Raw genomic sequence first — 24,523 nt, forward strand, 5'->3', positions numbered from 1 at the left:
GACCCCTGTGGTATCATCAGGGCCTTTTCAAACTGCCTAACTGGCAGTCCTTACCTCAGAATGTTCTGAAACTTCCTCAGAACCAGCACCGGGGCTCATGCTACACTTCCCCCACGTTTGGCGAAGCTGCCATCTCAGGAACCCCAGAAATATGACAGATCTGGGAAGTTATGGATTTGCTATGAGACTCAGGTTATTCCCAGGCAAAGGCTCTTTGAAGTTTGGAGCAGCCAGCGAGGTGTCGCCTCCCCTGCTGGGAATGAGCCAGTGGGTCTGGCTTTTAGCCCAACTAGATTGCTCCTGCCATGGTGCTTGTCACCTTATACCTGATGGATGGGCCATCAGCACAGCTTGAAGCCAGGGACTCTCTGGGGCAGATTAGGCTCAGGCTCATTAGCATATCAAAAGAGCCATCCAGCCTTTGGAATGGTGCTCTCTTTGCTAAGAAAAGGACTTCAGCTGTCCCTACACACTCAACCCAGATTGTACCGTTTTGAAGCGCAATCGATGCAGGAATCGAGTGCGATCGTTCTTTTCTTCACGGGCGGTTCCAGGACGCGCCTGCGTCCCCGCAATCGTCCGTGACACTGGCCAAACTAGAAACTGATCAGGAAAAGACAAATCTTACAATGATGTGGGCCTGGATTACAGAGAACACTACTCTTTTTTTCCCCTGAACTGTGAACAGACCCTGTGTAAGTGTAGCAAGAGTAGAAAAAAAAAAAAAACGGTTGCTGATGGCACAATGGGGTCTGCTTCAGCTGGCACTATAGAGAGGGCTGCAGCGACAATGTGATTGCTTGATTGCTGCTGGCACAATGTGGTCTGTCTCAGCTGGCACACTAGAGAGGGCTGCAGCGGTTATGTGATTGCTGCTGGCACAATGTGGTCTGCTTCAGATGGCACAATAGAGAGGGCTGCAGCGATAATGTGACTGCTGTTAACACAATAGGACCTGCTTCAGCTGGCACTATAGAGAGGGCTGCAGTGACAATGTGACCGCTGCTGGCACAATAGGATCTGCTTCAGCTGGCACTATAGAGAGGGCTGCAGCGACAATGTGACTACTGCTGGTACAATGGGGTTTGCTTCAGCTGGCACACTAGAGAAGGCTGCAGAGATAATGTGACTACTGCTGGCACAATGTGGTCTGCTTCAGATGGCACAATAGAGAGGGCTGCAGCGACAATGTGACTGCTGCTCACACAATGTGGTCTGCTTCAGCCGGCACAATAGAGAGGGCTGCAGCGACAATGTGATTGCTGCTCACATAATGTGGTCTGCTTCAGCCGGCACAATAGAGAGGGCTGCAGCGACAATGTGAGTGCTGATGGCACAATGTGGTCTGCTTCAGATGGCACAATAGAGAGGGCTGCAGCGACAATGTGAGTGCTGCTGGCACCATGTGATCTGCTTCAGCTGGCACAATAGAGAGGGCTGCAGCGACAATGTGACTGCTGCTGGCACAATGTGGTCTGTTTCAGCTGGCACAATAGAGAGGGCTGCAGCGACAATGTGACTGCTGCTGGCACAATGTGGTCTGCTTCAGATGGCACAATAGAGAGGGCTGCAGCGACAATGTGACTGCTGGTCACACAATGTGGTCTGCTTCAGCCGGCACAATAGAGAGGGCTGCAGCGACAATGTGATTGCTGCTCACACAATGTGGTCTGCTTCAGATGGCACAATAGAGAGGGCTGCAGCGACAATGTGAGTGCTGATGGCACAATGTGGTCTGCTTCAGATGGCACAATAGAGAGGGCTGCAGCGACAATGTGAGTGCTGCTGGCACAATGTGGTCTGCTTCAGCTGGCACTATAGAGAGGGCTGCAGTGACAATGTGAGTGCTGCTCACACAATGTGATCTGCTTCAGATGGCACAATAGAGAGGGTTGCAGCGACAATGTGAGTGCTGCTCACACAATGTAATCTGCTTCAGCCGCCACAATAGAGAGGGCTGCAGCGACAATGTGAGTGCTGCTGGCACCATGTGATCTGCTTCAGCCGGCACAATAGAGAGGGCTGCAGCGACAATGTGAGTGCTGCTGGTACAATGTGATCTGCTTCAGCCGGCACAATAGAGAGGGCTGCAGTGACAATGTGATTGCTGCTGGCACCATGTGATCTGCTTCAGCTGGCACTATAGAGAGGGCTGCAGTAACAATGTGACTGCTGCTCACACAATGTGATCTGCTTCACCCGGCACAATAGAGAGGGCTGCAGCGACAATGTGAGTGCTGCTGGCACAATGTGATCTGCTTCAGCTGGCACTATAGAGAGGGCTGCAGCGACAATGTGACTGCTGCTCACACAATGTGGTCTGCTTCAGCCGGCACAATAGAGAGGGCTGCAGCGACAATGTGACTGCTGCTGGCACAATGTGGTCTGCTTCAGCTGGCACTATAGAGAGGGCTGCAGCGACAATGTGAGTGCTGCTCACACAATGTGGTCTGCTTCAGATGGCACAATAGAGAGGGCTGCAGCGACAATGTGAGTGCTGCTCACACAATGTGAACTGCTTCAGCCGGCACAATAGAGAGGGCTGCAGCGACAATGTGAGTGTTGCTGGCACCATGTGATCTGCTTCAGCCGGCACAATAGAGAGGGCTGCAGCGACAATGTGAGTGCTGCTGGCACCATGTGATCTGCTTCAGCTGGCACTATAGAGAGGGCTGCAGCGACAATGTGACTGCTGCTGGTACAATGTGATCTGCTTCAGCCGGCACAATAGAGAGGGCTGCAGCGACAATGTGAGTGCTGCTGGCACCATGTGATCTGCTTCAGATGGCACAATAGAGAGGGCTGCAGCGACAATGTGAGTGCTGCTGGCACCATGTGATCTGCTTCAGCTGGCACTATAGAGAGGGCTGCAGCGACAATGTGAGTGCTGCTGGGACAATGTGATCTGCTTCAGCCGGCACAATAGAGAGGGCTGCAGCGACAATGTGATTGCTGCTGGCACCATGTGATCTGCTTCAGCTGGCACTATAGAGAGGGCTGCAGCGACAATGTGATTGCTGCTGGCACCATGTGATCTGCTTCAGTTGGCACTATAGAGAGGGCTGCAGCGACAATGTGACTGCTGCTCACACATTGTGATCTGCTTCAGCTGGCACAATAGAGAGGGCTGCAGCGACAATGTGAGTGCTGCTGGCACCATGTGATCTGCTTCAGCTGGCACTATAGAGAGGGCTGCAGCGACAATGTGACTGCTGCTCACACAATGTGGTCTGCTTCAGCCGGCACAATAGAGAGGGCTGCAGCGACAATGTGAGTGCTGCTGGCACAATGGGGTTTGCTTCAGCTGGCACACTAGAGAAGGCTGCAGCGATATTGTGACTACTGCTGGCACAATGTGGTCTGCTTCAGCTGGCACAATAGATAGGGCTGCAGCGACAATGTGACTGCTGTTCACACAATGTGGTCTGCTTCAGCCGCCACAATAGAGAGGGCTGCAGCGACAATGTGAGTGCTGCTGGGACAATGGGGTCTGCTTCAGCTGGCACAATAGAGAGGGCTGCAGCGACAATGTGAGTGCTGCTGCCACCATGTGATCTGCTTCAGCTGGTACTATAGAGAGGGCTGCAGCGACAATGTGAGGTTTGGTTCACACTTGGCGCTTTTGCAGCACTTTGCTGGTTTGCAGGCGATCAGCAAAGCACTGCTGCTAATGTATCCCTATGGATGCATTCTCACTGCAGCGTTTGCAATCAATGGCAAATGCGCTGCATGCAGCGATTTGGTAACGATTGGTGACAAGCGCAAATCACAGTAAATTGCGAGATTTTGCTCCCGGAATCACAATCGTAGATTCAATCGCAATAAAGCACCCAATGTGATCTAGCCCTGACTGCTGCTGGAACAACGTGGAGAAGGGAGCTGCAGGCACAATATGCTGATGCTGCCGACACATTGGAGGGCTGCAGCAACAATATGCTTATGCTACTGGCACAATTAGGAGGCTTAACGTAAACCAGAGATCACAAAATCGAAAGAATCAATACTGATCCGGAGCTTCCTCCAGCCCCATAAGCACGTGTGAGTTCCTCGCCATCCTCCCTCGGGCCTCCGTTCAGCCACGATCAGCCCCGATAACTGGCTCGGTCGTGTCCGCATGCGCAGAAGACCCAGATTGGACCCGAGTGAGCTTGTTACCGGGGCTGAACGGCAGACCGCGGGAGGACAGCGAGGGACTCACACGTGCTTATGGGGCTGGAGGAAGCTCCGGGTAAGTATCCATTCTTTAGATTTTGTGATCTCTGGTACACTTTAAAGGATACCAGAGACCAGGGGGCATAACTAGAAATCACTGGGCCCCCCTGCGAAACTTTGGATGGGACCCCCTGTCAAACCGCGGAGAGGTTGGGGGTAGAACAGCACTGTACACAAGACCCTGCTGAACATTGAATAGGGACTGTCTACAAATCTTTGTAGGATTCCTTATCAGTGGCCGAGCAGATGCAATCATTAGAACAATTGTGCAGAGAGCAGAAAGTTTTTTTCTCTCCTTGGCCTGCCTTAGTTGTCAGTCTCTCAGGACGGCCCCCCTGTCCCTTCTGGGCCCCTCTGTGGCTTCATCACTTGCAGGGTCTATTGTTATGCCCCTGCCAGAGCCCAAATTAATATGAGAAACGGGGGGGGGGGGGGGGGGGGGGTGAGCATACATGTATGGTGAGCTGCATGGGTCCTACAGCGTGCGCTCACGGCCAGGAGCGCTCTGCGCATGACGTCATACACATGTGCAGAGTGCTCCCAGATGTGATTACTCATTGTAGGATGTGCGCAGCCGGGCCAACGCAGTGATGCCCAACCTGTCCGACCAAGAAAAGGGTGCCGGAGGGCAGTTAGGAGAATCGGAGGGGCAGAATGGAGAACAGGGGGAACGGTGAGCATCAGGACAGCTCCCCATACAAGTCTACTCCCCCCGTTTCTCATATTAATTTGGACTCTGGTATCCTTTAGGTCTGGTTAGAGTTCAAAAACGGTCCGTTCCCAGATCAGAATGGAAGGGAACGGATCCTTTGTTAACCTATGGATCCTTTCACATCCAGCCATTCAAATAGATCCTTCTGCACGATCTGCTGAGCGGACTGCAAGTTTCCTTAGCTGAGCAGAACGCACACGGAAGCTAAAGCACTGCATTTGGAGCAGTGAGAAAATGGAACGTTTCTTCTCACATTAGCGAAGAAATGGCCCGTTCCAAACAGAAAAATACACTTTGGGGTGGGGATGTGGGGAAATGGAACGGAAGAAACGAAACAGAAACGGAGTGAAAACAGATTCGATTGACCGGTGATCAGATCCGTTTGCTACTTCAACGCAAGTGTGAACTGGGCCTTAAAGACAATATGCTGCTGCTGGCAAAATGAGGAGGGGGGTTGGAGGGACACAATGAGCGAGGGGCTGCAGGCCGGTGTGGTGAAATTTTTTGCAACTTTATCAGATTTTGCAACCGGTTGCACTTATTTATAGGTATAGCTATCAGAAAGTGCAACCTAACCATTGACTTTAACCTATCTGTATCAGAAAATGCAACCCAACCAAACCCTATTCTCACACAGAACCCTCCCCTCTTGCTCAACTAATAACCCCCCCTGGAAGGAACAATCCCCCCTCTTGCTCAACTAATAACCCCCCCTGGAGGGAACAATCCCCCCTCTTGCTCAACTAATAACCCCCCCCCCCCCCTGGAGGGAACAATCCCCCCTCTTGCTCAACTAATAACCCCCCACTGGAGGGACAAATCCCCCCTCTTGCTCAACTAATAACCCCCCCTGGAGGGAACAATCCCCCCTCTTGCTCAACTAACAACCCCCCCTGGAGGGAACAATCCCCCTTCTAGCTCAATGGGATCTGTGGTTGCAAAAAATTACAGGCGTGTTAACAGAGAGGAGCCACGCCTACACAGTCATACACTGTCCTCTATGGCAAGTTGTAAAATATGATGGGTAGCAAAATTTTTCACTACACCGGCATGCACAAATCGCAAATTTCGGATGAAATCCAAATAGGTGTTGGTTAATCTTACCCATGAGGCCAGGGGCGTAACTAGAAATCACTGGGCCCCCCTGCGAATATTTGGATGGGGCCCCCCCCATAGGTGCCAAACAATCGTAATGGGGCAGCGTTTCACTGTAAATTCATTGTAAAGTGGGCAGCATTTTACCAGACAATCGTAATGTGGGCCAGAAAATCGTAATGTGGGCAGAGTTCACCAGAAAATCGTAATGTGGGCCTTTAGAAAATCATAATGTGGGCAGAGTTCACCAGAAAATCGTAATGTGGGCACCAGTCACCAGAAAATCATAACGTGAGCAGCAGTCACCAGCAAATTGTAACGTGGACAGCATTCACCAGACAATCGTAATGTGGGCAGTGTTCACCAGAATATCGTAATGTGGGACAGATAATCGTAATGTGGGCAGAGTTCACCAGAAAATCGTAATGTGGGCAGCGTTCACCAGAAAATTGTAACATGGACAGCATTCACCAGACAATCGTAACGTGGGCAGCGTTCACCAGAAAATCGTAATGTGGGCCAGAAAATCGTAATGTGGGCAGCGTTCACCAGAAAATCGTAACGTGGACTGCATTCACCAGACAATCGTAACGTGGGCAGTGTTCACCAGAAAATCGTAATTGGGGCCAGAAAATCGTAATGTGGGCAGAGTTCACCAGAAAATCGCAATGTGGGCAGCAGTGACCAGAAAATCGCAATGTGGGCAGCAGTGACCAGAAAATCGTAATGTGGGCAGCAGACACCTGAAAATCGCAATGTGGGCAGCAGACACCAGAAAATCATAATGTGGGCAGCAGACACCTGAAAATCATAATGTGGGCAGCAGGCACCTGAAAATCGTAATGTGGGCAGCAGACACCAGAAAATTATAATATGGGCAGCAGACACCTGAAAATCGTAATGTGGGCAGCAGACACCAGAAAATCGCAATGTGGGCAGCAGTGACCAGAAAATCGTAATGTGGGCAGCAGACACCTGAAAATCGTAATGTGGGCAGCAGACACCTGAAAATCGTAATGTGGGCAGCAGACACCAGAAAATCGCAATGTGGGCAGCAGACACCAGAAAATCGCAATGTGGGCAGCAGTGACCAGAAAATCGTAATGTGGGCAGCAGACACCAGAAAATCCTAATGTGGGCAGCAGTCACCAGAAAATCGCAATGTGGGCAGCAGTGACCAGAAAATCGTAATGTGGGCAGCAGACACCTGAAAATCACAATGTAGGCAGCAGACACCAGAAAATCATAATGTGTGCAGCAGACACCTGAAAATCACAATGTAGGCAGCAGACACTAGAAAAAAAATGCACCTGTGAAAAAAAAACAATTCACTTACCTGACAGAAGTCTTCTCCTCTCCCGGCATCTGGCTCGCAGCTCCCCGAGTCCTCCTGCAGCACATCTCCCGCGCTGACAGGCAGATGGCTGCCAAAGCCCTGTACTAGAGACACAAATAGTCTCCAGTGTAGGGCTTCTTCGGTGGCCATCTTGCCGTAGCCCTGCTCTGCCTGCCGGAGACTATGCAGGCTGCTGGAGCGGGGCTGCGGGGAATGAACTGGCGCAGCGTCTATTAGACGCTGCGGCCAGTTGAGCACCTTGCTGGGGGGTCCAGAGCAGCGCTCCCCCCACGCACAGTGAGCGGGCCCCAGAGCAGCCCCGGGCCCCCTGCGGCTGAGGGGGTCGCATCCCTGGTAGGTACGCCCAGTGGCGGACACAGCCAGCAGTGGGCCCCTGTGCAAAATTGTAATTGTGGGCCCCCTATGACCTGCGCGTGGCAATGACCGGATGAGGGCGGAGCTAACTGTAACTTAAAGCGAACCCGGGGTGAGGGTTTATTTCCTTTTAAACAATACTAGTTGCCTGGCGGCCCTGCTGATCTATTTGGCTGCAGTAATAAACTGAATTACACCAGCAACAAGCATGCAGCTAATCTTCTCAGTTCTGACAATATTGTCAGAAACCCCTGACCTGCTGCATGCTTGTTCAGGGTCTATGGTTGAAAGAATAAGAGGCAGGGGACCAGCACGGCAGCCAGGCAACTGGTATTGCTTAAAAGGAGAGAAATATGGCAGCCTCAATATTATTCTCACCTCAGGTTCCCTTGAAAAGTGCAACGCAAAGACAGTGGGCCCAAGTTTTGGTGACCCTTTCCCCAGAAAATTCACATAATTGTGCAGGTTTTCTCAAGAAAATACACATATATGCCCAGAAAATACGTGCAATCATGTCGGCAGATATGCCCAGAAAATACGTGCAATCATGTCGGCAGATATGCCCAGAAAATATGTGCAATCAAGTCGGCAGATATGCCCAGAAAATACATGCAATCAAAGTCGGCAGATATGCCCAGAAAATACGTGCAATCAAGTCGGCAGATATGCCCAGAAAATACGTGCAAACAAGTCGGCAGATATGCCCAGAAAATACATGCAATCAAGTCGGCAGATATGCCCAGAAAATACGTGCAAACAAGTCGGCAGATATGCCCAGAAAATACGTGCAATCATGTCGGCAGATATGCCCAGAAAATACATGCAATCATGTCGGCAGATTTGCGAAGAAAATACATGCAATCATGTGGCAGACCTGCCCAGAACATACACCTGCTAATATAAATAAAACAAAAACATTTACTCACCTGCAGCAGCAGACCTCCTGTCCCAGCCTCCATCCGGCGCGCAGCTCCCATGGGTGGTTGGGTGGATAGGTAGCCTAGTGGGTGGGTGAGTGGGTGGGTGGGTTGGTAGCCTGGTGGGTGGGTGGGTGAGTGGGTGGGTTGGTAGCCTGGTGGGTGGGTGGGTAGGTAGCCTGGTGGGTGGGTGGGTAGGTAGCCGGGTGGGTAGGTAGCCTGGTGGGTGGGTGGGTAACTAGCCCGGTAGGTAGGTAGCCCGGTGGGTGGGTAGGTAGGTAGCCTGGTGGGTGCGTGGGTAGCCGGGTGGGTGGGTAGGTAGCCTGGTGGGTGGGTTGGTAACTAGCCCGGTAGGTAGCCGGGTGGGTGGTTAGGTAGGAAGCCTGGTGGGTGGGTAGCCGGGTGGGTGGGTAGGTAGGTAGCCGGGTGGGTGGTTAGGTAGGTAGCCGGGTGGGTAGGTAGGAAGCCTGGTGGGTGGGTAGGTAGCCGGGTGGGTAGGTAGGTAGCCGGGTCGGTAGGTAGGAAGCCTGGTGGGTGGGTAGGTAGCCTGGTGGGTGGGTAGGTAGGTAGCCTGGTGGGTGGGTAGGTAGCCTGGTGGGTAGGTAGGTAGCCGGGTGGGTAGGTAGGAAGCCTGGTGGGTGGGTAGGTAGCCTGGTGGGTGGGTAGGTAGGTAGCCTGGTGGGTGGGTAGGTAGCCTGGTGGGTGGGTTGGTAACTAGCCCGGTAGGTAGCCGGGTGGGTGGTTAGGTAGGTAGCCAGGTGGGTGGTTAGGTAGGTAGCCGGGTGGGTGGTTAGGTAGGTAGCCGGGTAGCCGGGTGGGTGGGTAGGTAGCCTGGTGGGTGGGTTGGTAACTAGCCCGGTAGGTAGCCGGGTGGGTGGTTAGGTAGGTAGCCGGGTGGGTGGTTAGGTAGGTAGCCGGGTGGGTGGTTAGGTAGGTAGCCGGGTAGGTAGGTAGGTAGCCGGGTGGGTAGGTAGCCGGGTGGGTGGTTAGGTAGTTGGGTGGGTGGTTAGGTAGGAAGCCTGGTGGGTGGGTAGGTAGCTGGGTGGGTAGGTAGCCGGGTGGGTGGTTAGGTAGTTGGGTGGGTGGTTAGGTAGGAAGCCTGGTGGGTGGGTAGGTAGCCGGGTGGGTAGGTAGGTAGGAAGCCTGGTGGGTGGTTAGGTAGTCGGGTGGGTAGGTAGGAAGCCTGGTGGGTGGGTAGGTAGGTAGCCGGGTGGGTAGGTGGTTAGGTAGCCGGGTGGGTAGCTATCCGGGTGGGGGGCCCGACTCCTATCCTCCCTCCCTCCCTTCCTTCCTCACCTCGGGGGGCCCCCTCCCGATATGCGCGGCGGGAGAGCGAGCGGCAAATGCAGGAAGTCTTCAGGGCTCTCCAGGCATCCGCTAGAGGCCCAGCCGCTGAGTCTCCAATATGTCTCCAACTGGAGACATATTGGAGACCAAGCGGCTGGGCCTCTAGCGGATGCCTGGAGAGCCCTTCCTGCATTTGCCGCTCGCTCGCTCTCCCGCCGCGCATATCGGGAGGGGGCCCCCCGAGGTGAGGGAGGGAGGGAGGATAGGAGTCGGGGGGCCCCCCGGGAATAAAATAATAAAAAAAAAAAAATATAAAAAAAAAAAAAAATACTTAATGGGCCCCTGAAGAAAACGGAACTTCAGGGGCCCTCGTGCGGCGGCACGGCCGTATGTCCGCCCCTGGGTACGCCGGTGCATGAGGCGTCTTCTACACTCTGTCCCTCGGCGCCTCCCACGCTGCGTTACAATTTGGCAACACGTGATTACATACACTTCCTCCTTCCGGGTTGAAGGAGGAAGTGTATAGTCATGTGACGCCAGATTGGAACGCAGCGTGGGAGGCGCCATGGGACAGAGCGTAAAAGACGCCTCATAGGTAAGATTAATAGAGATGGGAAGTTCGGATCTTTTCAATGATTCGGATGATTCGAATCAGATCATTGAAAAGATCCGGATCTTTGATCCGAATTTCGGATCATTTTACTAGGGAAGCATTCGGGGGGAGGGGGGGTGAAATGACTAGCAGGACAGGAGAAGGGGAGGGTAGTGATGGGATTTCCGGCTCTTCTCAGAGAATCGGCTCCTCTGAATCGGCTCCCATTAAAGAGCCGGCTCTTACGGCTCTCAATCGGCTCTTCATTAAATATCACTGGACACCACTCAGAATCGGAGTAAAAGCCCCGCCCCCGTCTCCATGACAACTACAGACTGCTTCGCTGACTGGGGCAATCCCTCCTGCTACTGCTCTGCTCCGCCCCATACACTCCTACAAGCTGCAAGAGGAGGACTACATCTCCCAGCATGCCTCAGCGCCCTTTATTACATAGCAAATCAGAGCTGTGTGGGGCGGCTGAGGCATCGGCTCTTTTAAAACTGAGAGCCGGCTCTTGTCGTTCACAGCAAAGAGCCGGCTCTTAGAGGCGGCTCGTTCGCGAACGACCCATCACTAGGGGAGGGGGGTGGACACGCAGAGAAGGGGAGAAGATGGACAGAGGGCAGGGAGTGGACAGAGAAGGGAGGAGGGGAGAGCAGAGATGTTTGTTTGCACACAATACCCACATGCTGCAATCATGCTTTACATATATTGCACCTATATGTTCATCTGTATACTTTGAATGCAAACATCGCACAGTGAAAGAAAGCATTCCCCAAAGATAAGTGCAGCTGTTTAGTGCAGTGTAGGAGGATCATATTGCATAGCAATCACAGTGCCTGCAAAGTTACTGAGCTGAGCCAAAAGCTTCCAATGTGTTCACTGTGCACAACTACGGAACAGACAGCCTGTAATGAGCAGCACGTTATAGCCAGTATGTGTGCTCTACACATATCTGGCAGTGGCCAGGGACGGATCTAGAGTTGTGCCTGGGGCAAGGTCAGGTTTTGGCGCCTAAAGGTCAGGTTTTGGCGCCTAAACTGCCATTCCCCTTCCAGTTTTGGAGCCTAAAGGTCAGGTTTTGGCACCTAAACTGCCATTCCCCATCCAGTTTTTAGCGTCTAAGGCTATCACTCGGCAAAGTCAGCATTCATAAAGCCTCTTTCCGCATGGAAAAATGACACTACCAAACAGAGTGATAAATCACTGCCTTGTGCGGTGATTATCGGTACAAATGTAGCAAAATGTTCATTCATAAAGATCACCGCAAGCGGTGTGAGGTCGGGAAGTTCCGCTCCCTCTGATGTGGCGATATCAATGTAAATGAATGGAGACACACAGACCTCCCAGGCAGCTGCAGCAGAGCAGAACACGGAGAAATGTATCAACTCGGCAGCTTCCGTGTCTCCGCAAGCCTACCGCCTGTCTACCGCCAGCTTAGCTCGGGGAATCTCCGCACTGCTTCCGCACACGGATACATCTTTATGAATGCCCACCCAGAAGTCTAAAAATCCGCCAGCGGTGTTTTCCCGCACTGATTCTCTTTACCGACAGCCTGTTCATTAATGATAGCCTAAAGGTCAGGTTTTGGTGCCTAAACATCAGGTTTTGGCGCCTAAACTGCCATTCCCCATCCAAATTTTGCCGCCTTTTTGAGGATTCAACAAACTGCGCCTGGGGCAAGAGACCCGTCTGCCCCCCCCCCCCCCCCCCTCTAGATCCGTCCCTGGCAGTGGCACCCATGTCCCCTCTCTCTCATCTACCTATGGCTGTGCAAAGCTGCCTCCCCTCCAACAGAGCGATCCATCTCTGCTCTGCTTCCAGGACCCCGCTGCCCCCTGAGAGGGGGCGTATCGCTCCTGGCCCCGCCCCTTTTGCGATCCGAATCACTCATTTTGATGATTCGACTCACAAAATAGATTCGGATCCGAATCGTTCATGATCCGGACAACACTAAAGATTAACACCCCCTTGGCCACCCGCACAGCTGCTGCAATTAAGTGGATGAAATCCGAATAACACCTATTCGGATTTCATCCGAATTCGTGATTTGAGCATGCCTGGCTGCAGGCACAAATGTTTGCTGTAGGGACAATATGCTAGTACAATGATAATAATATTAATAATAATAGTACAATAAGAGAGATACAGCCGAATAACATATTGCTGCTTGGTCAGTACAGAGATGCTTCTCTGCACACACACTCTCAAAACGTCTGCTAAGGAAGTCACGTCCTTTATATGTAAATACCATAGCAACCCCCACCCCCGTCTCCTCCTCAGGTCCACCAAGATATTACCACTCTGGTTCCCTCCTCGCTGCTGTGCTCAGCTTCCGTCCTCTGCTCATAGTGGTTAGTGCAGGGCTACAAAACAATGTCCGCCGATGTCCGCAAATGCGGACGCCTGCTGCCATTTTCTTGTAGCCTACCTTAATAGACGGAGCGGAGGACGAAGCGAATCTCGGAAGCGGGGAAGGCACAGAGCAGGAGGACGCGGGGAGCGGCGACACATAGTAGCCGGGGCTGCCGCGACACTTGAATGTGTCCTGGCACACCGGTAAGCTAATGTTCACACCCTTCAGCACTTCCTGTATGTCCACAACCATCAGCACTTCCTGTAGGAGTTTTACTTTCTGCCATTGCATTTAAATTGACGAAGATGTTGAACGTCCCTTCTCCATCATTCCCAGTGCCCAACTCCCAGCAAAGGGTGTCTGCAGGTGGGCGAAATAAGGTATGGCTATAAAAGACTCCTCCTCCTTACAATATTAGTTCAGAAAGTGCAGTTAAATACAGTAGTGATGAGCTTACGCTCCAATGACATGTTTTGCTCTGTAGGAAGCAGAATTCACCTGTGCTGGACTGTAACATTGCAAAGTCCTAACCAGATATGGAAAGTTACCCGATGCTTCATTAAATCAAGCTGTCAGGTATCAATCATAATGGTGGAATCTTGAATCCCTATTTAAAGGGAACCTAAGATAGGGTCCCCGCCAAAAAATATACATACCTGGGGCTTCCTCCAGCCCCCTCTGGCCTGATCGCTCCCACAGCGTCCTCTTCTCGCTCTCCATTTCTCTGGATTTTGGCTTCGGAAAGTCCTCCGGTCTGGGGCCATCTGCTTATGTGTGGCCTGGCCATGTTTATGTCGCCTTGAGCGTTCTGTGCCTGTGCAGTAGTACCGGGCAGGTGCAGAACGCTCCCGGTGACGAAGTGTGAGAAGACGGAGCAGTGCTTTTCAGCGCTGCTAGATTTGGGCGCAGCCGGCGCCTCCATAGACTTCAATAGGAATCACTCCTATTGAAGCGCTCAGTGAGTAACGTCGGCTCCGTCAGAACACGGAGCCGAGGTTGCTTATAAACATAATAATTCAGCCTCCAGCAATCGCTGGAAGCCGAATTATTTCATTCCCCCACTATCCATGGCGGCCTGGAAGGGGAATAGTAATTAAATCGGCCCGGACTTGTGCAGAAGCAGGATCAGCTATATACTGCTGTATCCTGCGCCCAAGTCTACCGGCGCCGATTTCAAATGTACTCTGAGAAGAGGATGCCATGGGAGTGATGAGGCTGGAGGTAGCCCCAGGCATTTATATTTTATGGTGGGGGCCCCCATCTCTGGTACGCTTTAAAAGACAGCTGTAGCAAAAGGGATTTGGAGGCTGCTACATTTATTTCCTTTTAAAGTAAACCTGAGATTAAAAAAAAAAAAAAAATTCATACAAACCTGGGGATTACTCCAGCCCCCTTCGTCCTGATCAGACCCTCGCCAGCTTCCTGCATTTACCGCTTTGGCTCCTGGTAACTTCGGGAGTCTGGGCGTACTGCGTGGCCTGGACGCATGCATGTACCCTGTTGCGCTCCTGCCGACTGGCCCCGACTAGCCGAAGTTACCAGGGGGTTGCGAAGGATCCAGGAGGCAGAGGAGGACGGCGAGGGAGTGATCATGCCGAAGGGAGGTGGAGGAAGCCCCAGGTATGTATGAAATTTTCCTTTTTAATCATTTTAGGTACACTATAAGCAACACCAGTTTCCTGGCGAACCTGCTTATCCTCTGCCTCAATACTTTTAGCCATATACCCTGAACAAGCATGCAGCAAATCGGGTGTTTCTCACATTGTCAGATTTGACAGGATTAGCTGCATGCTTGCTTCTGGTGTTATTCAGACACGGCTGCAGCCAAATAGATCAGCAGGGCTGCCAGGCAACTGGTATTGGTTAAAAGGAAATAAATATGGCAAACTCCATATTATTCTCACTTCAGTGTCTTTTAATAAGAAAGGTCTATGCAAATCAGTCTCTTCAAGGCATTATATAGGGGTAAATTAGTTCTTCTCACCCTCTTCCATAAAAGACGCCTTGCAACAAACATCATAATTTCACAATACACACACACACACACACACACACACACACACACACACACACACACACACACACACACACACACACACACACACACACACACACACACACACACACACACACACACACACACACACACACACACACACACACACACACACACACACACACACACACACACACACACACACACACACACACACACACACACACACAGATTTTGTCATATCCCCTTACCCTTGCAAGTCAGGAGCAGTGTCAAGCTGGGCACACTTTAGGGCTATTCACAAGTGTTTTGCTGGTAGTGTGGAATGCAAAGTGATACACTTGCAATGACTTTCTATGGGTGGCAGAAGATTCTGCAATCGTTCATGATTTAATTATGCATTGTCCTTGCAGTAAATGCTATTCTAATGTAGTTGTTTACCTATATTTTTAAACATTTTGGAAAACTGCATTTCCAAATGGAAACATCTGGGCAGCAAGTATAAACAAAAGTGCTCTTGCAGTGCAACATAAAAAAAAAAAAAACACACAAAAAAACACTCAAGTGTGTGCCCAGACTCTGTCTCCTGGAAGACTACATGCATACACAAGCAAATACTGTGTACAATAGCAAATATTCAGTCCAGATTGATGAATGGTCTGATACAAATTACTGGATTGTCAGCTGATCGGCAGTGAACTCCTAGACTGGACTGATCTGATCACAAATGATCGAGGAGCAACAATTTTTGTGCTTGGTTTCTGCTGAAAAATATCAGTTGGTACTGCACAGTTTACATGGGTAGCCATACCAGTCAATCTATTGTACTCTGTTTAACATGATGTGCATTCATAAACAGCCTGGCAGCAGTGGTGGAAGAGTCTCTGCAGTGAGTTGAAGATGCCCCATCCACATTATCTCACAGTGAGGTATGTTCACTGAACTGCGGTAATGAGAATAAAGGCCTCGATTCATAAAGCATTCCCGCATTCGGAAATGCAGAAAACCGCTCACTTTACCGACCACACAGCAAAATATGTATTCATAAAGGCTTTTTCCGCATGAAAAGCCGACATTCGCGAGCAGAGTGATCAATCACCGCCTTGCGCGGTGATTATCATAGCAAAAGTAACAAGTAGTCAATTCATAAAGATTAGAGGTAGCGGTATGCGGACGGGTATTACCGCTACCTCTGATGTGGCGAGAAGCATGCGGAATACAGTGCAGTGAATGGGACAGACCTCCCAAGCAGCTGCAGAGAGAACACCGCACGGAGGGATTCCGCCTGCTTCTCCTGTTTCCGCATGTCTCCCGACAGCCTAACGCCTGCCTACAGCGGAATATCTCCGCACGCCTGTCACAAGTAGCAACATTTTTATGAATTACCACCCTGAAGGCGGAAATACCGACAGCGGTGTTTCCCCGCTCGACGTTACCTTCCCGACAGCACTTTTATGAATCGAGGCCAAGGTGTGTAAAAATCCAATGCACTATGAGCAGCACATTATGAACTGCATGTAAAGTATTGATTTAGGCTCTACTCATCAGGCACAAGACTTTACGTATGTAACAACTTTACTTGGCCGTGGCGGGTCCCGCGATGCTCCTCACGGCGTCTCCGGTGGGACTCTCTTGTGCAGGGGATCCTCCTCATCATCCCCTCTCGCCGGCATCTCCAGCACGGCCGCGGCGAGTCAGGAAGCGTGCGTGCGAGCCAGAGCGGCTCTTACAGGTTAAGGAGGGGTGTCTGAGGGTAGACCGTCCTCCTGTGGGCTGGGCTCATTGCCTCATCCTTACAATTAGACTGACATCTGATCTTGTGTATGATCCTGCTTGAATTTTGACTACGTATTAGCCTCATTACTCTGTACCTCAATATCTCTGACTCTGTGATGACTATGGACCGGTCCGGACCTTACATACTTATTATTGTATATTTGTACATTACGCATCTGTGTGTAGTTGCCTCACGTTACACTATCTCTTCATGAACCAGCGTGACAACGTACATTATTCTCCTTACTGCAGTTTAATGAATATACCCTACTGTCATTATACTGACCTGAAAGGGAGCCTCAACAGGGCTTTATACTCTGGGAAAAAATCATGTACTGACTGCAACTCCTAATAAATAGTATTAAAAAAACGTAAAAAGAGTATGGAGTGTACTGAGTTAAAATTTCAAGAGTATAGACATAATAAAGTTGCTGCAGAAGTCATGTGAGTTATTTCATTAGTTATGCAACTTGCCAATTCCTTAATACAGATATTTCAATCTGAATTATAGTACGTACCTTTTTTTTTTTTATCTGAACTGTAATATGTTTAAACATTTAAAGTTAAATGATGTTAGGCCACATTCACAATGGCAGTTGCGTTTCCTGTGACAGCAGGAATACAATGGAGTGGGACGCATGTTATGCTCGTGTCGTGTTGGGTACAGTGAAGCATACAGTCAATGAAAAGTATGCTTCACTCCTACTGTTAATGTGTGCATTTACCGGTAAGGCACTGCATGCAGTGCTTTACCATACAGCAAACAGTTATCAGGGCTGTGGAGTCGGAGTCGTGGAGTCGGAGTCGGGCAATTTTGGGTGCCTGGAGTCGGAGTCGGGAAAAAATGCACCGACTCCTAATGAATTTGTAACTGTAATCAAAATAGAAAATATGATAAAATGTTCTATTTCTCAGATAATAGTCATTAAAAATAATGTGTATATATACAGTAATAGCTGTGCTCAGTCCACAAAAATGAAATAAACCAATCAAAATTAGTTACTTGTGCTGCTTCAATAAAGCAGTCCCCGTATTTTTAAGGTCAGATATACATATCTGATTGTGACTGTGTATATGATATGTACACAGGAATCTCTTATATATACTAAATAACATCTATGCTGTAAGAATAAAGCCTGATGTGTAGCTGTGTCACTAATAGAGATGGTCAACAAGATGGAAATAATTCTGCATTGATGCTGATTTATGCAAATGTATGCACTCTCTTTGCTCATGAAATCAAATAATTTGATAAGTTGTTAAAATTTGGTTTGATGACTACAAATTAAAGGGTACCTGAGACGGATGAAAAGTAAAGTTTTTTTTTTTTACATACCTGGGGCTTCCTCCTGCCCCCTTCAGGCTAATCAGTCCCTCGCTGTCCTCCACCACCTGGATCTTCTGCTATGAGTCCTGGCAATTCAGCCAGTCAGCGCTGTCCGGCCGCATGCCGCTTCCACAGCCAGGAGTGTTCTGCACCTGCGCAATAGTGCTGCACAGGTGTAGTATGCTCCTGGCGGCGGAGTGTGTGCATGTGCACTACTCCCGACTGGCTCAAGTACCTGGACTCATAGCAGAAAATCCAGGTGGTGGAGGAGGACAACGAGGGACTGATTATCCTGAAGGCAGCTGGAGGAAGCCCCAGGTATGTATACAACTTTAATTTCATCTGTCTCAGGTTTACTTTGTTACACAGTAGTACTATACTCTACATATGCACTCTCCACAGAGCTGCAGGGAATCCACTGAGAATGCTGTGCACATTGTAAACAGACAACACCTCTGTGTTCAATCTCCTAATTTCCCTGCAGAGTACCTGCACATCATTCTTACATGTACCCACACTTACATTGCCTAGGGCCTGATAGATGTTCTTTGTTCCGGTTTGTACCTTTTACAAGTACTCTTACCAAGGACTAGTTTTAGTCTAAAGGGAATAAATATAGTAGTCTACATATCCTTCTCACTTCAGTTGTCTTGTAAAATTCCTAAGCATTGGCAGTTAAGAGACGAATTTCATGTTACATACTTTTAATCAACAAAATTGTAATATGCAAATTAGGAGTCGAGGAGTTGGTGGAATCCTAAACTGAGGAGTCGGAGTCGGTGGATTTTTGGAGCGACTCCACAGCCCTGCCAGTTATACCACACGCACTTGCTGAAATGTTAACATCGTATAGGTGGCGCATTGCAGTGCGATAAGCCACATTATAAAGCGGCCATTGCACCACAATGAACCACTGTGACTATGGCATCATTGTCTTAAATTAAATCTGAGATCTAAAGTAAAGAAATAAAAATATACATACCTGGGGCTTGCTTCAGCCCTGTTCAGGCTCTTCGGTCCCTCACCATCCGCCTCCTTCCGCCAGTTGGGGGGGGGACTCCCCATGCGCAGCTCAGCTGTGCGTGCCACCTATCTCGCTCCTGCCGCTCGGAGCTTTCTGCTCCTGCACCGACTGGCTGAATTACCAGGCCAAATTGTGAAGAATCCTGGAGGCGAAGGAGGATGGCGAGAGACCGATGAGCCTGAACGGCGTTGGACGAAGCCCCAGGTATGTATAATTTTTTTAAATTATTTTAGATCTCGGGTACACTTAAACTATTGTTGGGTAGTTAGATCGCAAATGCTGCCACAGCACTATGAATAAAACTCGGGAATCTTGGGGAAAAACACCCCCTGATCTGCAAGTGTGTTCCTTGCCTAGTTGGCTTACAGACCAGGTTCCTCTCCCGTAATGCTCCTGAATGACAAACCTTCTGCCTCATTGTTACCTCATGGAAGCACCAAGTATATTCTGTACTACAAATGTACTGTTTCATTGGAAAGTTTTGTGTCACGTATACATTTTGATACAAAAGTTGCTCTTACACCCAGCCTTGTAACTGTTACTTGTATTATTTTAGTAAGTCAGTGTAAGCAAAATTTTTGTGTGTGTGGCCATTGCATGATGCGGGGTTTGCGAAGCACTTTGTCGCATAGTTCAGTCCATTATCATCAGTGAGCTGTACAAGTGCATTTTTCTATAGCTCTTTGTAAAGAAAATGGATGTTCTGAGTTGTTACTGAAATGTAAATAGAGATGCTCTTAGTAAACTGTTTTATTTGCCAATTTTTGCTTTCCGTATGCCTTTAGACTTTTCCCTGTGATTTGCTGCTGCAAATTTGCATTTTTTTGGGGCTTTTTTAGGTCTGTATTTTGTGATTATTTTTTTTTTTTTCCCCGAATTATCATTTCTTTGTAATCGTGTTTTTTATGTGGATTTCAGGCTTTCAAAATTTTCATTGACTTGCATTAGATGTGCAGTAAACAATGCAGAAATACATATTGTATGCACATTTTTGTGTGTGTGTGTGTCCTAATAGAAATGTTGTTGTAGGGCTCAGTCGGAGGGCAGTGCTTTTATAAATGAAAATGGATGTGTTTTACTAACCTGCTCATATGACATTAGATTGCACAAAAACATAAAAAAGAAAATCTGTTATGTTGGACTGTTGACTGGTGAACCATTTTAGGACTGCTGTTAAAGAGACTCTGTAACAAAAATGTCAGCCTTATTTCTTCTATCCTATAAGTTCCTATACCAGTTCTAATGTGATCTGGATTACTGCAGCCCTTTCTAGTTGCACTGTCTCTGTAATTCTTTCTTTCTTTCTTTCTTTCTTTCTTTCTTTCTTTCTTTCTTTCTTTCTTTCTTTCTTTCTTTCTTTCTTTCTTTCTTTCTTTCTTTCTTTCTTTCTTTCTTTCTTTCTTTCTTTCTTTCTTTCTCTCTCAAGCTTTGTCGACCCAGGGAGGAATGTGCTTCCTCTGTTGTCATGGGGACAAGTTATGCACGCCCCCTCCAGGCTCTGTGTGCTTTCTTCAGACAGTGTCCCTGCTCTCAGTTTCAGCTTGTTTGTGAGGCAGAGGGGGAGGGAGCTGCCGGTCACATGCTGAGAACCTGTGACTAATCCCAGACTGGAGTGCAGAAACTTGTAGTATACTGCAACTATATATATATATATATATATATATATATATATATATATATATATATATATATATATATATATATATATATATATATATATATATATATATATATATATATATATATATATATATATATATATATATATATATATATATATATATATGTTTGGGCAACCTTGTTAATTCTCATGATTTTTCCAGTATAAATCGTTGGTTGTTACGATAAAAAAAAGTCAGTTACATATATCATATAGGAGACACACACAGTGATATTTGAGAAGTGAAATGCAGTTTATTGGATTTACAGAAAAGGTGCAATAATTGTTTAAACAAAATTAGGCAGGTGCATAAATGTGGGCACTGTTGTCGCTGTATTGATTCCAAAACCTTTAGATCTAATTATTGGAACTCCAAATTTGGCTTGGTAAGCTCAGTAACCCCTGACCTACATACACAGGTTAATCCAATTATGAGAGAGTATTTAAGGGGGTCAATTGTAAGTTTCCCTTCTCTTAAGTTTCTCTGAAGAGTAGCAACATGGGGGGGGGGGGGGTGTCTCGAAACAACTCCAAATGACCTGAAGACAAAGATTGTTCACCATCATGGTTTAGGGGAAGGATACAGAAAGCTGTATTAGATTTCAGCTGTCTGTTTCCACAGTTAGGAACATATTATTTGCGCGCGCAAAGGTCCGCGAACAGCACTTCACGTGCTAACTGTTTAGCACACCCGTGCTAAACAGTTTGCACGGCTTTGTGAATCAAGCCCAAAGTGGCAGAACAAGAAAAATCTCAGATAAACAGAAGTGAGGAATGGTGGGAACAGTCAGTCAACCCACAGACCAGCACCAAAGACCTACAGCTTGATCTTGCTGCAGATGGAGTCACTGCATCGTTCAACCATTCGTCGCACTTTACACAAGGAGATGCTGTATGCAAGAGTGATGCAGAGGAAGCCTTTTCTCCGCCCACAGCACAAACAGAGGCGCTTGAGGTATGCTAAAGCACATTTGGACAAGCCGGCTTCATTTTGGAATAAGGTGCTGTGGACTGCTGAAACTAAAATTGAGTTATTTGGGCATAACAAGGAGCGTTATGCATGGAGGAAAAACAACACAGCATTCCAAGAAAAACACCTGCTACCTAAAGTAAAATATGGTGATGGTTCTATCATGCTGTGGGGCTGTGTGGCCAATGCAGGGACTGGGAATCTTGTCAAAGCTGAGGGACACATAGATTCCACTCAGCATCAGCAGATTCTGGAGACCAATGTCTAGGCATCGGTGACAAAGCTGAAGCTGTGCCAGGGCTGGATCTTTCAACAATGACCCTAAATACTGCTCAAAAACCATTAAGGCATTCATGCAGATGAACAAGTACAACATTCTGGAATGGCTATCTCAGTCACCAGACCTGAATATAATTGAAAATCTGTGGTGTGAGTTAAAGAGAGCTGTCCATGCTCGGAAGCCATCAAACCTGAATGAACTAGAGATGTTTTGTAAAGAGGAATGGTCCAAAATACCTTCCACCAGAATTCAGACTCACATTGGAACCTACAGGAAGCGTTTTAGATGTGTGAATTTCTGCAAAAGGAGTATCGACCAACGGTTGACTGTACTGCGCACATGCACAGTACAAAAAACCACGGACAGACAGACGGGAAGATGACGCAGGGACAGTTAGGATTTATTATAGAGGCTATACAGTATATACAGTGGTTTGCAAAAGTATTCGGCCCCCTTGAAGTTTTCTACATTTTGTCATATTACTGCCACAAACATGAATCAGTTTTATTGGAATTGGAATTCCACATGAAAAAGACCAATACAAAGTGGTGTACACGTGAGAAGTGGAACAAAAATCATACATGATTCCAAACATTAAAAAAACAACAACCCCCCCCCCCCCCAAAAAAAAAAAACGCAAAGTGGGGTGTGCGTAATTATTCAGCCCCCTTTGGTCTGAGTGCAGTCAGTTGCCCATAGACATTGCCTGATGAGTGCTAATGACTAAATAGAATGCACCTGTGTGTAATCTAATGTCAGTACAAATACAGCTGCTCTGTGACGGCCTCAAAGGTTGTCTAAGAGAATATTGGGAGCAACAACATCATGAAGTCCAAAGAACACACCAGACAGGTCAGGGATAGAGTTATTGAGATATTTAACCACTTGACACCTGAGGCATTTTTCCTCTTGTGGACCAGAGCAATTTTCACCTGTCAGCGCTCCTCCCTTTCTTTTACCAATAACTTAATCACTTCTAATCACAGCGTAATGATCTATATCTTGTTTTTCTTGCCACCAATTAGGCTTTCTTTGGGTGTACAGTATGCCAAGAATTATTTTATCCTAAATGCATTTTAACATGAATAATAAGAAAAAAAAATTATAAAATGCATTATTTTTCCGTTTTTGACCATTATAGTGTTAAAATAAAACATTCTACTGTGGATAAAAGCCACACATTTTATGTGCCCTTTTGTCCCGGTTATTGCAACGTTCAAAAAATTTCCCTAGTACAATGTATGGCGCCAATATTTCATTTGGAAATAAAGGTGCATTTTTTCAATTTTGCGTCCATCACTAATTACAAGCCCATAAATTAAAAATTAATAGTAATATACTGCCTTGACATAAATTTTTAAAAAGTTCAGTCCCTAAGGTAACTACTTATATTTTTTTTTTTTGATGAAATTTTTTTTCCCCCTTTTATAAATAAAAAAAAAAGTTTGGGTATTATGGGAGGGTGTGGGAGGGAAATAGTTAATTATATCAGTCAGTGTGGGGATTTTTATTAAATAAAATGCAATTTTGGTGCAATATACTATTTGGCCACAAGATGTCCTCAGTCGTCATTTCCGATTCACGTACTTAAGCACGTGAATCGGAAGTAATCCGTGGCTGTGTAACACAGGAAGATACAATGAATGCCGGCGTCTCGTAGACGCTGGTATTCATTGAATCGGGGACTTAGATTTATGAATGGGACCTGCGGTCCCATTCATTAACTTCCCCTCTAAGCGGCGGTAACGGCGGTGCGCGCGCACGCGCGAACGGGAGCGAGCGGCGGCTGCATGCCGCTGCAGACTTGTTTTCACGGCCCTGCTGCATCCTGTCTTTTTTAAAGGGCCGTGAATATACTGCACGGCATGCAGCAAGTAGTTAAAGCATGCTTAGGCTACAAAAGGTAGTTGTTGCAAATTTTTTTTTTTTTGGTTACTTATTCGGAGTTTAGGAACTCAGCCCCCTTTGGTTTTGGGCCTGGATGTATCTGCAGCATTCAGTGCAGTGAATGTTGGCAAAAGGCACCAATTAATTTAATTTATGCCACCCTCATCCCTCTACCATTAAGTTCACTTAATTAAATACTATTCCCCTCAGTAACCTAGCATTAGCTTATTTAACCCATTGACTAATAATATTCCTCTCACAGCATAATCTAGCATTAGACCTTAACCCTTCCACCAACTAAACCTAACCTCTCCTCTAGCTCTAAAGTAAAACCTAAAATAAATAAAAGGCTCTAAATCCTTAAACACCCAAAGAAGAAGTCTATTAAATCCACAGCGCCAAGAGAATAGAAGCCACTGCTAAAATGGAAAGAGCCTGATGTGGGTGAGGAGTTTGGTTGCAATGCCGAGTGTGTGTATTGCTGTTGCTATTTGCTAGCTATAAGGTGAAGTGTCATCCAGTGATTTAAAAAGTGTTTTTGCATTCTGCTTTTTAAAACCAATACTGTAAATGCTTGATAAATTTTGAACTGATAATTTAAGCTTGCTGTTCACTGTTCCATGAGGTTGTGGCAAGGAAAATGGGGGAATGGATGGACAGAACACAAATATTAAACATAAGATATAACTGAGAAAGACAATATGCTGTGGCTGGATGGTGT

At 47.7% G+C, this 24,523-nt stretch overlaps 1 protein-coding gene and 1 long non-coding RNA gene across 11 annotated transcripts in view; one reads left to right on the top strand and one right to left on the bottom strand.

Annotated features, from left to right (window-relative positions):
- Nucleotides 1–13,242, bottom strand: part of LOC137503713 (uncharacterized) — a 58,698-nt gene extending 45,456 nt beyond the window's left edge. Inside the window, exon 1 of one of the 4 annotated variants that reach the window (XR_011019307.1) lies at nucleotides 12,958–13,242. This is a non-coding gene — a long non-coding RNA (uncharacterized lncRNA). Of the gene's footprint in view, nucleotides 1–12,289; nucleotides 12,367–12,777; nucleotides 12,889–12,957 lie in introns of those variants that run through there. The other 3 variants (XR_011019308.1, XR_011019306.1, XR_011019310.1) reach the window with 3 other exon arrangements.
- MRAP2 (melanocortin 2 receptor accessory protein 2) overlaps nucleotides 12,963–24,523 on the top strand; it is a 452,653-nt gene continuing 441,092 nt past the window's right edge. For 3 of the 7 annotated variants that reach the window (XM_068281585.1, XM_068281582.1, XM_068281583.1), the window contains exon 1: nucleotides 12,974–13,262. In XM_068281585.1, the coding sequence (XP_068137686.1) occupies nucleotides 13,188–13,262 (75 nt within the window). In that variant the 5' untranslated portion in view covers nucleotides 12,974–13,187. Of the gene's footprint in view, nucleotides 13,263–24,523 lie in introns of all 7 variants that reach the window. The other 4 variants (XM_068281588.1, XM_068281589.1, XM_068281584.1 and 1 more) reach the window with 3 other exon arrangements.

This window comes from Hyperolius riggenbachi, chromosome 4 (assembly GCF_040937935.1).
Source record: "Hyperolius riggenbachi isolate aHypRig1 chromosome 4, aHypRig1.pri, whole genome shotgun sequence".
In the NCBI taxonomy this organism is placed as follows: Eukaryota; Metazoa; Chordata; class Amphibia; order Anura; family Hyperoliidae; genus Hyperolius; species Hyperolius riggenbachi.